At 39.2% G+C, this 15,828-nt stretch overlaps 1 protein-coding gene across 8 annotated transcripts in view; it reads right to left on the bottom strand.

Moving 5' to 3' along the window:
• Window positions 1-551: 551 nt before the first annotated feature.
• Window positions 552-15,828, bottom strand: part of Myo9a (myosin IXA) — a 218,134-nt gene continuing 202,857 nt past the window's right edge. For all 8 annotated transcript variants that reach the window (XM_036191772.1, XM_036191771.1, XM_036191773.1 and 5 more), the window contains 3 exons: window positions 8,407-8,609; window positions 6,401-6,522; window positions 552-4,902 (listed from right to left, as the gene is read on the bottom strand). In XM_036191772.1, coding sequence (XP_036047665.1) covers window positions 4,451-4,902; window positions 6,401-6,522; window positions 8,407-8,609 — 777 coding nt within the window. In that variant the 3' untranslated portion in view covers window positions 552-4,450. The remainder of the gene's footprint in view (window positions 4,903-6,400; window positions 6,523-8,406; window positions 8,610-15,828) is intronic.

Raw genomic sequence — 15,828 nt, 5'->3', positions numbered from 1 at the left:
GTTATGGGGTGGGGGGTGCAAGTGCCACGTTATTTTGTTTCTTTCTATGACTTCATTCCAGGTCTCTGAGTCTCACAAGGTTCTAATGGTTTTGGAGTTTTTGGTTTTGTTTTGTTTTTGTTTGTTTTGTTTTTTCGAGACAGGGTTTCTTTATGTAACAGCCCTGGCTGTCCTGGATCAGCCTGCCTCTGCCTCCTGAGTGCTGGGATTAAAGGCGTGTGCCCACTGCCACCACCACCACCTGGCTGGTTCTGATTGCTCACCTCAAAATGCAGCTATACATTTGTTTGGGTTTTTTCTTCACAGGAAGTGAGTGCTAAGTGCCTCTCATCTTTCATCTTGGTATTCCCTCTAAACTGTCTTGACAGGCAGCAGACCAGTACCTTGGCTTGCTCCTCCTTTGAATTCAGCTGAGTCCTAACAGCAGTCACTTCTGCACTTATCAATTGGGAATTGGGTCCTTTTCTTTAATTTTATCAGTGTAAGAAATTAGTGCTGCTCCTTTGGGTTATGAATCTGATTGGGAGCCAGAAAATAAACCACACATATTGTACTTCTGGAAGCTTTGTTCTTTAATGAGCCATGGAGTGATTTGTTCAGCAAGCTGCTTTTGTGTAGCCATACAGAGCATATTCTGAGTGACGCAAACTGCACTTCATACAAATGTCTTGCCCCCTCCAAAAAAAAAAAAAAAAAAAGTAAATTACAAAGTGCTGCTGATTGCATTGGGAATGTAATCAGTTCTGTGAATGAGATAAGTCATTCTTATAGAATTCTTAAACAGTAAAGTGGCATATTTCACAGGATATGTCCTTTTATAATACACAGTATTTTAAAAATTTACACTTACCATACTTATAAATTACTTTAAATCCATTAAAATAATATAATACTAATCTTCAGTCCACACCTTTCCCATAGTAAATACAAATACTTTGCTCAAGAGGTGCAACTTTTATAGGACCTAAGAGGGCTGATAAATAGGCATTAAGAATGGATGGGTAACAAGGCGACAGACCCATTGGTAGAGCTTTTTTTAAAGTTTAAACCAAGAGATCAATAAGATCTAATATACTGGAGATTACCCATTTAACTCTAAATCAAGTGTGGAAATGTTCCAGAGAAATGTGGTCTCAAGTACCCTAGGGACACAAAAAGTCGGGTCTCCTACAAATACGTAAAAATCTTACTACTAAGGCCAGCATGGTGTTGGGGCACAGTGCTAGGAAGTTATCACAAGTGTGTGGGTACATATAACACACCATTCAGTACAGAGGAATGCAGGTCCATTCCCCACCAAGACTTAAAAGTGGGTGAGAAAAGTCATCTGGACAGCTTTCTATGGTTACAACTCTCTGAACTTCATACACCTCCTAAGAATCCATTCTTCTCTCTAGCTTATTAATTACAGTTGGGAACACACAGCTCATAGGCATAGAGGTGGAACAATCCTTGACCACCTGTCAGCACACTTCTGTGACCCCGTCTTTGACTGTGAAACACATAATATCTTCACACCCTATGCAAGGTAAGAGTGACAGATTTCCAAAGCCTGAGAGTTGGCCGTAGTGAACTGTGCCCTGAACTCACATCTTTCTGTCTCTCCTAGTAACACTCAGAGAAAGAGAGTCATATCTCCTTGTATGTTTCAGAAGCCCAGTGGCCAATTATAGCTAAACAGCAGGAAGTATAAATTATGTGCAAACTGAGCATGTTGCCTCCCTGAATCCTGTATGCATTTGCTGCAATTTGCTTCAATCTGTGAAGCAGAATGAATTTGCTTCTGCTACATTTTCTGTGATACACAGCTCCAGACACATATTAATGAATGGGTAGAAAAGAAAGGGTAGGTGTCACTGAGGGCTAGAAGTATGTGATGTAACTAGAATGCTCCGAAGTTTGGGGCACAGGCTCCACGTGTGAGCCACTCTGCTGCTGCCAGAGAGGTTCTTCGGATGCATTTTGAAATGGAAGGAAAGCAGGAGGCAGAAGCAACAGAACTGTGACCCTGGTGTGGACTGTATCCTGAATGGCTGCAATGGTGGCATATGTGGGGCTGCAGAAGCCCTGGTAAAAACTGATGGAGTAGAACATTTGGTTCTGACAGTACTGAGCTTCATCTCCATCAGACCTCCTGACCCACAAAACAGTAGCTGGCTTTTCCTCAAAGGAGGGCCTACACTTGTTGAGACATTCTTAGGACTGTGTGGATTTCCCCCACCTCATCCTGGCAGCTTGTTAAATGATTAGAAATTCACAAATCTAGCAACTGGAAAAAAAAGGTTTTATTTAACTTTATTCAAATTCAGGTTTTAGGTCCCTGAGAAAAATTATAAAGCCTTTAATATCAGTTACCTAGTTCCTACAAAGTGACCTATGTAGGTAGTTTTTTCTCAGCCCGAAATTTACCTTATAAAAAAACAAAACAAAAAATAAACCGAAAAATTTAGGTGGGAGAACACATGTTATGTGTTGAGTTCCCCAGGCCATTCCTCTGAAATGAAGGAAATTGTTCAACAGCTTAAAAAAAGAAAATATTTAAGTAACGTTTTTGACCCAAGTGGAGAGCAACAGTTAACACCTAGCAGTAGTTGCTCTTCCCAATATTAAAACAGACTATGTGGTCCTCAAGGCCCAAAGCAGTACCCCACATTGACACAGCCATGCTGGGTTCTCTTAGGACACAGTGTCCAACATTCTTATTGTTGATGCTTGTGGGACATAAAACTTAACATTTACTGACTGACATCATCATTGGGAAGATTTGCAAAGCGTCCTTCATATGTCTCAATGTCGAACTCACACCAGGGAGAGGGAAGACTCCTGCTACCACGAGCTGCTGTGCAGAATGATGATGCTACAAGTCTCATCTCTAGAGCCGGCCGACGACCAATGAAGCAGTGGCCTGAGGTTCAGTGTTGTGTAAGAGGAGACCCTGCCTTAACAAAAACTTACCATTCCCATAACTCCAAACCAAAGAAAATGAAGAAAACCAAAATTCACGTTAGAGGTGGTAAAGGCTCTTTTTGTAACAGTGCATGTGGTAGTTAGACAAAATGTATTTAGTGACTTTAAAAATAAACATTTTCACATACTTAAGAAAGGGTATCATGTTTCATTTCACATACATTATAAATAGCAAAAAGATTTCTATTCTCACAACTGCTAGTACATGATGTTTCAGACATTATAACTTAGGTACATGGAGACCACCAGTAATGAAAAAGATGCCCTTACTTTTCCCTCAACCCAGGGGTGAATGGTTCTCACCACCTGTGCAATGACCACTCATCTGCAGGAAGAAACTCCATGGGAAGAAGGGGGAAGCACAAAGTTAAAAAGAACTAGGCATACTATACATGTGTATTTACAGTAAACTTCAGGAACAAGTATATTAACAAAAATAGCTTCAAGTAGTCCTTGATTTTTTTTTTCATCTAATACTGATGGTCTGAGAAAAAAGAAGATAAAAGTTAAATAGATCATATGAAAACTTTCTAAATTTCTTTTGGCAGCTTTCTATAACACTCATGCAATGTTGTATGTGAGGGCTTGTAGAAAAGTGACTACATGGTCACATTATCTGTCTGAGTCTATGGTGGTATTCCACCAACAGAAGAACAGGCTCCCACACAGTCTTCAGTTTAGTCTTTATAACAACAAAAGCCTGGGTCGATCATGACGAAGCCTTCACATTTAGGGATTACCTAAATGTGTCTGTGACATAGAAAACAAACAAACAAAGACTAGAGGAATCTGATAATCAGGACAGTATGGCTACCAGAACTTTATCCCATGCAATATATTTGGCAGGAACTAACCAGTACTGATTACTATGATATCAACATAAACAAAAGACAAAGCATGGTCTCTTCACTGTAGGACCAGGTAACCGAGACATGCTCTGATGGCTTAATGGAAATCATAGTTTATGTTTCCAAAATATATCATGGAGTATTTTTAAATTAAATTCAAAATAGATGGCTTGGGCTTTTTGCTTATAAATCCTTGTGGAAAATATATTCTACCACAGCTACTAACTATCCCAATACAAACTCAAAAATTTTGCTTTCATGGTTAAGAGAGGTTTGTATATTTTCTTCAAATGCTAGAAATGACAGCATTCCTCAGGAACACAACAGCCTCCTAGTTCAACAACTATCTGTGGGAAGGGAAGGGTCGGTGGGGGAGAGGCAACTACTGCTGGCCCAAATCCCCCTAGGTGGCTTTGTGTAGTGGAATCTCAAATACAGCAGCCAAGGCACGGCTGGCCCATCCCTAGCAAGCTACGAAGAGGCCACTTCTGCAGGAAGCCCAGTGATCCAGCACACAAACTGCTGAAACAAGAGGCAGAGCCATTAAGACTGACTGTTATGGACAAAATGACCAGAAGAGGCCCCAGAGATGAGATGTGTTTACCACTCTAGCCACATAGGGACACATCTGTCATTCAGACCATAAACTCATTATTTCCAAAGAGTGGAAGCTGCTGTGCAGAGCTGCAGTCAGGGTCCACAGGTTTTTTTCGGCCAGATGTGACTGTCCCCTCTGGGGTCTCTTTGGTTTTCTGAGGTGAATTTTTCACATTCTTTAGTTTTTGTTTGCCCTTTTCAGGGTTGAAGGTTCCTCTGCTGATGAACTGAGGCTTGTCTTCTAGGGATTTGGCTTGGCCTAGTGGTCCTTCCGTTCCCAGGGCCTCACAAGCTGAGGCAGCTCGGTAGAATGGAGACTTGGAATAAATCTGAAATCTCTTTCTAGTGCCATGAGATAATGTAGTGTTAGATAAACATGAAGAGACGGAGGAGTCCACAGAGTCTGGCTGCTTTCTTAGTGGCTTTCGCAACTTGCTTGAAGGCTCAGACTTGGCAGCTGTTTTCAGGGAGCTAAGGGCTATGCTTCTCTCTAATGTAAACACAGAAGACAAAATTGTACATGACAGTGTCTCTTAAGGAACATCAAGGAATGAATAGAAGCCAGTGTTCACATGTGAAAATGAATGGGTCAAAGTTGTGAGGGTCTAGTTGATCAACTTTGTGCAGAACCATTACGTAAAAAGCTCTCTTGGGTTGGGTCTGGTGGTGCATACCTTTAATCCCAGAGCTTCGGAGGCAGAGGCAGATAAATCTCTATGAGTTTGAGGCCAGTCTATCTAAGTTCCAGGCCAGCCAAGAACTACAGAGTGAGACCTTGTCTACAAACAGACAAACCCTCTCCATCCAGTTCCACAAATACTTCAGAGTAAGTCCCAGGGAAGTCTGGTATGTTTGAGTAGGAGGCCAGCAGAGACCTACAATAGTCACCATTATTCCCTGAGATACATAATTAAATGTCTCCTTTGGTGTAACAGTTCCGCCTCACAAAAGGGCACAGTTTTGGCACTCACTCTTAGGAAATGGCCATGAGATGGACATGCACTGAGATTACTGGCTTTCCCCCCATGATAAGTTACCAAAATTAAATTACCAACTGCATTACAATGAGTGTGAAACTAATGAATAATTATAAGGTAGCATCACAAAGACCTATGATTCCTTAGGAATCTGTCATATTTTCATGTGAGATCAGTGCACTTGTAAAACAGACTCAGCTTGGGAATTTTTTGTAAGACAGGGTTTCTCTGTAATAGCTCTGACTGTCCTGGAACCCGGATTTATAGACGAGGCTGGCCTTGAAATCTAGAGATCCACCTGCCTCTGCCTCCTGAGTGCTGGGATTAAGGGTATGTGCCACCACCACACCTGTCTTGGAGATTTGGTTTTTTTCAAGACAGGGTTTCTCTGTGTAACTTTGAGCCTTTCCTGGAACTCTCTTTGTAGACCAGGCTGGCCTCGAAACTCACAGAGATCTGCCTGCCTCTGCCTCCCGAGTGCTGGGATTAAAGGTGTGCAGCAGCAGCAGCAGCAGCAGCAGCAGCACCACCACCACCACCACCACCACCACCACCACCACCGGTCCGGCTAGTTGTTTTTGTTTTTTTTTTAACCATTAAAAAAATTTTTTTATATATATTTTTGTGTGTGGATACTTTGCTTGCATGTATGTATGTGCACCAAGTGCCTGGTACCCTCAGAGGCCAGAAAAGGGCATCATGAGGTTGGGGATTTAGCTCAGTGGTAGAGTGCTTGCCTAACAAGTGCAAGGCCTGGGGTTTGATCCTCAGCTCCACAAGAAAAATAAAAAAAGAAAAGGGCATCAGATTTCCTGGGACTGGAGTTACAGTTAGTTATAAGCTACCATATGGATGCTGGGAATTGAACCTTGATCCTCTGAAGAGCATCCAGTGAGTGTTCCTAACCACTGGACCATCCCTCCAGCCCAGCTTAGGAATTCTTATTCCTTTACAAAACAAATTGTGTCTCTAGTGTAATATATTCATTTATCAGATCTCTCAAAATGGTACCTTCAGAATCCATATTCAAATTTTCTGAGCTATCAGCAGTCCCAATAGAGGCCTCAGACTCAAGAGTTTCGTCATCAGAGGCACGAGGTTCCAATACAAGCATCTCAAATGTTAGTTCTTCCCTACAAAATACAATCAACAAACTCGTTAACATGATAGGAAGACTTTCCACGAAAGCAAAGAAGCTAAATGGCAAAGACATTTCTTATTGTCACACCAAGGTGATAAAGAGGATCTCTTTATATGCAAAGTAATAGGTGGATGAAAATATGAGATGACAGCAATGGTGAGGCTAGGGATAGGCAGGCTGAGGCAGGCTGCTGAAACTGAAACATTCTGAGATGAACTCTGGACTGAAAACTAGAGATTTTAAAATTAAAATTCAAGATTCTAAATTCATTCATGAAATATCAGCAAGTACTGCTCTCTCTCTGGACCTCAGCCTCTTCATTCAGAAAAGACACTAGACTGTCTCTAAAATTCATTTTAGCTCTTAGATTATGTTCTACAAATAGAAGCTTAACTAACTACACAAAGACTTTATCTTCTACCTTGATCACATCAAGGCCTTTGGATAAGTAAAACATTGCACTTTTTTGGCCTGTGAAGTTCACATTATCTCTGGCTATAGTATATTCTAATTAATCAGGATCATGCACCTATATTTCAGTGATATCCTTTCATTTTACTAAGTTACTAAGATTTGGCTTCTAACCTTATTTCCTTACTAGGGTCCTAGCAACACTTTGATTTATTTCAAATAGTACCTTCACAAAAACTCACTTCAAAATCTAGTACCAAAATATCTTTATGTCTGCACCTTTTTCCCTCTGCATTATTAACTTTTTCCAATGAACAGATCACATAGCTAGTCAATTCCTGGTAGTGTGCAAGCTCTGACTCTAGTTTTCTTTACATCAAGTCTCCTCCTGTCAGACCCTTCCTAGCCTTACTTCTACTTTAGAAAGCCTGAAATACGCAGACCATCCTTTTGAGCACAGTCTTGCCAGTGCTCACTACTTCCATGTGCAGTCATGTGTTTGAGATTTATGCTTATACTTCTGCACTTTCTCTTTCCCAACTATTTCCTATTTATCCCTTTCTAAGACCATGCTCCCCAGAGCTGAGGTAGGTCATCTTTTCAGCCCCTGATTAAGTAACTACTATCTCATTTTTTCCACAGCTGAGCCTTAGCTGCTTTTCAGTTGCCCTAAATTCCAGAATCAATCCTGACTTTCAAGTTTCCTAATTCTTCATGAATCAAGTTCTCAGACCTAAGAACTCAAGGAAACCTTTAGGATTTCTTAAAAGAGTAATCCATGTCAATCAGCACTAGTACATAATACCTTCAGGGAGAACCATGGGATATTCATCTTCCTAAGGGGTAATGTCAACTCACTCCTGCCAGAGAGATGGAGGGAACAGAATTTCTTAGCTTTCCTCTTTGAAATCACAACAGGTTTCTCTACCCAGTATCCCAGGACCTAGTACAGGTGCTGCCTTATTCTATCTAGTTGCTGGGCCCATGGTCATACTGATTTCTAAATAATAACACGTTATTATTCCTTGATGTAACTGCAACTAATGCCTATGCGTGGAGAGAACTTTGTCTTAGCCAAGGGACTCTTACTCTTCTTTTTTGCAAAACACATCTGTTTATGCAGGCTGGTCTCTGACTTGTCAAAGACTCTAATACCTCCTCTTGGCTCTCCATTGTTCATGCCTGTTGAATATGGACTAAGACAGCATACACTAGGTATATATACCCTCCTATTCCCACTGCTCAGCATCAATATTCCTATCTCATGACATTTCCTTCCCTGAGATGAGAATTTCCACACTTACCTTGAATACAGGCAACAAGTCTCTTGATAACTCCACATCCCTTGGATCACCTGACATAGTGCTTGACACCGGAGATAATGAATGAATGAATGAGGAGAAATAAAGGATAGAAGGAAGGAAGCACAAAAGACACCAAAATCTCCGTTCCTCTGGGCACTTACTTCTCCTTCTGTAAGTTCTCAATCTGCTCAGTCAGCACTTTCTCCTCCTGCTGCATTGCTGCTTGCTGTTGCTCTGTGATGTCCGTCTCCATGGCTGTCTCACTAGTCATGGTCTCTTCAGGGACATCAGACATGGAAGGCAATCGGACTATAACAGGAGAGGATGGACTTGGATAGTTTCCGCGATGCATACGCCCCTTTCCCTGCAGAGAAAATTGATTTTAGAAAGTAAACTACCTGTATCAGTTTTACATTGATCACTTTGGATAACAAGTGTCCTTCCATCACATCATGAGGATGAAAGGACCGAACAGGCATAGGATATTTAGTAAGAGATCATAAATCCAACAGATTAGGTTAAAAGAATTCTATCAAGAACACTGAAACAAGGACAGACATTTCCAGCCCTGGGTGTTAAGAACTGCCATGCTGAGATGAGAGGCTTCTTTTAATTCAAGCTGTGCACTAAACAGCTTCAAGCCAATTAAAACTTAAAACTGAGTTACGTAGTCACAGGAGCCATATTTCAGCCGTTCCTGAGCGACAGGCAGACAGTGGCTACCACACTAACATTGAAGATATATGTTATTTTCAACATTGTAAAAAGTTCTGACAATGCTTAACAGCTTTAACCTTGTAAGGACAATCTCTCACTGGGAAGATGAAAAAAACATGTCCTGAAACTCAAGTTTTACAGGGAAAAACATCATACAAGAGATCACTATTTTTGACATGAGGGAGGGAAAAATCTCACTATTTTAAATATGTTACCTTACATTTGACTTTTAGTTTCTGGTTATAGCTGACTAGGTTTAACAGATTGAATCTCCTGCCAAGACGATTAGATCAACATAAAAAACGAACACATGCTTGAAAATACTGGGTATCCAAGGGGCAAAAAAGGCCCAGCACTTACTGATGATTTGCAGTTTCAGAAGAGATAGCGGAGTCTGAGCAGAACTTTGAACATACTATAGTTGGCAACTATAGCACAGTTCAGCAATAGTCAGGAGCTACATTAACCTGTATATGTGTTTACACATCTTTATCAGAATAAACTCATTATTATTTATAAACTATCTATGGCTGTTTTGTTCAACAGTGGCAGAGATGGCATACCAAACCTAAAATTACATACGCCACGATCCTTCAGATAAAAAGCTTGCCAACAACTGACATACAGAATAAAAGGGTATGAGTTGCTGCCCCATAAAACCTCCATACCTAACACTGGGATCCCCAAGGTTTGCATTCTAGACAGAAGGGTTCTTACAGATGTGATAGCTTAGCTTCAAGTCATCTAAATGGTATATATATATATTTGATTCAAAAATTTTAAACCTCTAAGACTGGATTAAAATGATGAAACGCTAGTACCCAAGGATCTTGCAAAAAAAAAAAAATATATTCTTTGTAGGTAAGCAATGTCATCCCAGGCCTCAAAATATTTTCTACAAATCATTTTCCAAATAAAAAATAACCAGGAATAAAAGATAAGACAGCCAGGTGGTGGTGGCACACGCCTTTAATCCCAGCACTGGGAGGCAGAGGTAGGTGGATCTCTGTGAGTTCTAGGCCAGCCTGGTCAGAGAGCCAGTTCCAGGACAAATCGCACAGAGAAACTCGTCTCAAAAAACAAAACAAACAAAAAAACCCCCCAAAAAAGAAAAAAAAGGGAGATCAGACAATGCAAATGAAAACAAACAGAAAACAAAAGCTCTGAAGAATTACGGCTATCAGACAAACTCCAACTATTCAAGCAGGTGGGAAAACATAATCAAATTAAGTAGAATGGAAGTTAAGTCTTTCTAAGAAAAATCCAAGATCAAGCCAGGAGAAACCAACACAAAAGGAAAATTTCATAGACGATGGTAAAAGAGGAAAAAGAAAAACAGTAAAAAAAAAAAAAAAGACCCACAATATGTTTACAATATGTTTAAATAGGTGAATAGAGATGAAGAGATAGTAGACACTGATATGCTAAGTCATAAAACATTTTAAAAAATCAATGCTGTTAAATGACTGATTTAAAGGTCCACACATGTCTTCAAGGGAGGACAAAAATGTTAAGGTCTGTATTTAGAAACATTACTGAAAATTCAAGCCAAGAAAAAAAATCTTAAAAGCAGTCAGAAACAAACAAACAAAAACAAATTCCCTGCAAACAAATAGCAATAATTAGATTCTAAGCTCCACAGAAATGGAAGAAAAAAATAAGCCGAATACAAAAAACAAGCAAACACACACACACACACACACACACACACACACACACACACACATCTCACACACACACACACACACACACACACACACATACATCACACACACACACACACACACACACACACACACACACACACACACACACACACACACACACAATGAAATGATATTTTTTTTTAGTCTCTGAAAGGAACAAGTTACCACCAATCTAGAACTGAACAGAAATCTTCAGGAATAAAGTAGAGAAAGAGAAGACAAGGACAATTTGGTTCAGGCTAAAAGAAGTTCTCAATGGCAGGGAGGAAATGCCCAAAAGAAAAGTTCGAGATTCAGGAATGAAATCACACAATGACAATGTACAGACTACCAAAAACAAAATGTTTTGTAATTAAAATCTACAAATAGCAAAAAGAAAAAAGAAAAAAAAATCTGCTAATAGCAATGAAGTCAGACAATAACTAACACATTAAAGTCCTTTCACATTATCTAGGAAAATTATAAAAAAAAAAAAAAGCACCAATTAATGAACACTAAAAGGGTATAGTTTAATGATGTGAACTTTTTAGACTAAAGGAGTATAAAACCTCTAGCAGAATGAAAAATGGTATAATATCAAGTAAGGGGGAGGCAATAAAAAAGAACAAAAAAGGCCAGAAAGGAAAAGAGTACACATCAGGCAAAACAAACAAAATCTGCACAATAAAAACTGATCTAAAATATAAACATAGGGGCTGGAGATATGGCTCAGTGGTTAAGACCACTGGCTACTCTCACAGAAGACCTGGGTTCAGTTCTAGCATTCACATGGTGGCTTACAAACATTGCAATTCCAATTCCAGAGCATCAGACACCTTCTTCTGGCCTCTTCAGATACCAAGCATGCCTGTGGTACACATATATACATGCAGGCAAAATACTTACAAAATTTTTAAAAATCCAAATATAGTATCAACAGCATTAAATGTATACTGATCAAATAAATGCTCCTGTTAAGACTGGAAAATTGTCAGAAACATGATATTTAAGGGCTACATATAAAATATTCAAAGCTGGGCAGTGGTGGCTCACGCCTGTAATCCCAGCACTCGGGAGGCAGAGGCAGGTGGATCTCTGTGAGTTTGAGGCCAGCCTGGTCTACAAAGTGAGTTCCAGGAAAGCCTCCAAAGCTACAGAGAAACCCTGTCTCGAAAAAAACAAAAATAAAATATTCAAAACAGTTGAAAACAGCTGAGTGTGGTGGCTCATCTGTAATGCTATCACTTGGGAGGCTCTGAGTTTGAAGCTATCCTAGAATATATGAGTTCCAGGCTAGGTTTACAGAGTGATACTATGTCTCAAACAAAAATTTTAAAATAAAAATAATGAAAAGTTGCAGGTCATCTTTAATCCCAGCACTTACTTGGAAGGCAGAGACAGGAGAAGCTCTGTGATTTCGAGGGCAGCCTGGTTTGGTCTACAGAGCAAGTTTCAGGACAGTCTGGACCTATATAGAGAGACCTTGTCTCAAGAAACTAAACATAAAAGCTTAGCATAGAGTGAGAAGTGCCATTTATAATGGAAAGGTATTTTAGAGTGACAAAAGCTAAATTAAGAAGAAGATATAGCATTTCCAAATTTGTATGTCTATGTATCTATAGCCATTTCATAATGGCATCAAACAATTTGAATAAAGTATCAGCAGAAGTAAACCATAGACAAAGCTCTAGTCAGCACCAAGGGGTTAAGTATGCATAGTAAACTATTAAAGATCTAGCAGAGGCTGGAGAGATGGCTCAGAGGTTAAGAGCACTGACTGCCCTTTCAAAAGTCCGAAGTTCAATTCCCAGCAACCACATGGTGGCTCACAACCATCTATCATAAGATCTGGTGCCCTCTTCTGGCCTGCAGGGATACATGCAGACAGAGCACTGTATACATAATTAATAAATAAATCTTAAAAAAAAAAAAAAAAGATCTAGCAGATACATTCTTCTACAGAATTAAAATGGACTATGTGGTGATATTTTGTTTGTGCTCTAACAAATAAAGCTTGCCTGGAGATCAGAGTGCAGAGCTAGCCATTAGAGGCCAGGCAGTGGTGGCACATGCCTTTTTCCCAGCAATTGGGATCTCATGCCTTTTTCCCAGCACTTGGGAGGAGGAAAGAAGAAGTGATAATGTGGGGTGGAGATAGGAGCTTGGCTCTTTCAGGATGAGGATGCCGCAGATGTAAGAAGTCCCTCTAGTAGCTGGCTCCTTTACTGATCTTTCAGCATTTACCCCAATATCTGGCTCTGGGTTTTTATTACTAAGACCAATTAGGATTTGTGACACAGGACTATGTCCCCAATTTATTTGTTTACTTGTTTATTTATTTACTTTGAGGCAGGGTCTCACTATGTAGTCTTGGTTAGCCTGGAACTCATTATGTAGACCAAGGCTAGCCTAAACTTACAGAGATCCACCTGCCTCTGCCTCCCTCATGCTGGGGGATTAAAGGCGTGTGCCATGATGCCTTGCCTAAGTTATTTTTACACAAATTAGAAAAACACAACAAGTACATTTAAGGGAAGGGCATTCTAGGACAATTTTATATATAATCACAGGGGCAATCAATGATGGTTTAACATCAATAAAATTGACAATTCTCTAAGCCAGGCACATAGGTTGAGCCTATAAAACCAGTAGTGCTCCTAAGGCTGAGGTGGTAGATCACTGAAAATTCTAGGCCCGTCTGTGCTACATTGTTAAACATCTCAAAATTGTGGATATATTAAAAACCTAAAAGTCTGGTCTACAGAGCGAGTTCCAGGACAGTCAAGACTACACAGAAAAACCCTGTCTTGAACAAACAAAAGACAAAAACAAAACAACAGAAAACAAGACCAAAAAAAAAAAAAAAAAAAACCCAATAAAAATCAACTAATCACCACCATAACAACTCAGAAAGCTTGAATGAATATGCGTAGTTCAAAAAGAATAAAATTGCTATAGCAAACATCCTGTTTTACCAATGGTGGGACATGCCAAGAGTGACCACTACCACTGTTTCATTCAACATTCTAATTCCTTTAGAGCTAGAACATTCATTCTAGTTAATTCCTTTAGAAAAACAAAGAGGAGGCATAAGGACTATAAAAGAACAAACAGAACAATCATTCATAAATGATACAGCTAGGAAATCCAAAGGAATGATCAGAACAATTATGAGGTGACTTAAGTAAAGTCACTAAATGTAAGATAAAAACACTAAAGTAAATAGGGTATTTTATGTAACAAGCAACAAAAAGAAAATAAAAAACTTAAATACAATTGATATTATATTTTAAAGTGTTACACATTGATAACTAAAGTTAAAGATAGTAAGATCTCAACATGTAAAATAATAAAACGCTTAAAAGAACTTATATACATGGAAAGATCATGTTCATGGGTTGGGAGAATCAATACCAATGAAACAGCAAATCTCTAAAAAGCAACTCACATATGTAGTGTCATCTCAAAAAAAAAAAAAAAATCCCAGGCGTTTGTGCAGGTGACTTCATACTTTATATGATAAAATGAGTCACAAATAGCCAAACTGAAGGAGACAGGGTAACTTTTTAAACAGTTCACTAGACAGCTGAAGTAAATGGGCCAGTGAAGTGACTCAGTGGGCAAAAGCACTCGCTACACAAGGCTGACAGCCTGAATTGATTCCCTAAGCCCACATTAAAAAGCCCGATGCAGTGGCTTGCATCTAGAATCCCAGCACTCCTATGGTGAGGTAAGAGGCAGAGACAGAATTTTTGGGAAGCTAGTCTGGAGTAATCAGCATGACAGAAACTGGAAAGACCTTGCCTCAAAACAAGGTACAATGAGAGAATGGACTTCCCAAAGTCCTCTGACTTCCATACACATGGGTAACATACCCACTCCTTGTATATATGACACAATACAAAAAAGCCAGACTAAGAAATGTAGTCATACTGTCAGTATGATGGTCAAAATGAGGTAACTAAAAACAGATTAGATATACAGCTAAAATAATGAAGCTCTGAGAAGATAATGATTACAACTTTACTAAGAAAAATTCTTAAACATACCCCAAATAGTAATAAAACTAAATTACACTAAAATTAACCTCTATCCATCAAGACAATTTATTTATTTTTTATTTTTTGAGTCAGAGACTTGTTATGAATGTTATGAAAGCAGGACTGGGCTTCATCTGGTGATCATCCTACCTCTACCTTCTAAGTACTGGGATTACTTACATATGCTACCATGCCTGGCTTGAAAAACACTTTGTTTTTGAGACAGGGTTTCTCTGTGTAGCCCTGGCTGTCCTGAAACTCACTCTGTAGACCAGACTGGCCTCAAACTCAGAGATCCATCTGCCTCTGCCTCCCAAGTGCTGGGATTAAAGGCATATGCCACCACTGTCAGCTCAGAAAGTCATTTTTATTTTTTATTTTATTTTATTTTTTTTAAACCAGAGCTGAGAACTGAACCCAGGGCCTTGCGCTTGCTAGGAAAGCACTCTACCACTGAGCTAAATCCCCAACCCAGAAAGTCATTTTTAAGAGAGTAAAAGAAAAAAAAAAAAAAAAGAAAGAAAATCAAACCATAAAATGGAATGCTTGCAATGGAAATAACTGATCAAAGGATTATAGGCAGAATTCAGAAAGAATTAGAAAAAAGATAAACAGCCCAAGTATAGAAAAGCTTATTTAGCATGTTCACAAAACAAGGCATCTGAAGGCTAAACTGAATCTACTTGTGCACATTAGAGTCACAGGAAAGAACTCCAAATTTAAGAAGTAGCATGTATATTATAATGGCTAAAAGTAAAGTACATGACAATACTAGTGCTGGGGAGGTGATGAACCATTCAGAAATTCCTGTATACTGCTACTTAGTGTTCAGTCATTTTGGAAAATGTTAAAGATATATCTCATGATCCAACCCTTATATATTACCCTAACAAAAAATGAGTGCATGTTACCCATTCTCCTAAATAAAACTCTACTGCCCATAAACAGTACACTGAATAAACTGTGGTATATACAGTCTCAAACAGGATACAGCAAACAAGAGAGAGCTGACTCACAACTAAACACGTCATGGATTAAGTCTTATAAACATAAAACTGACTAAAATGTCAGATACAAAATAATCTATAGTATACAGCTTTATTCATCTGCATCTCAAAAACAAAACAGCACTGTGCTCAAG

Source organism: Onychomys torridus, chromosome 7 (assembly GCF_903995425.1).
Source record: "Onychomys torridus chromosome 7, mOncTor1.1, whole genome shotgun sequence".
NCBI lineage: Eukaryota > Metazoa > Chordata > Mammalia > Rodentia > Cricetidae > Onychomys > Onychomys torridus.
This window is presented reverse-complemented; position numbering and strand designations above follow the sequence as displayed.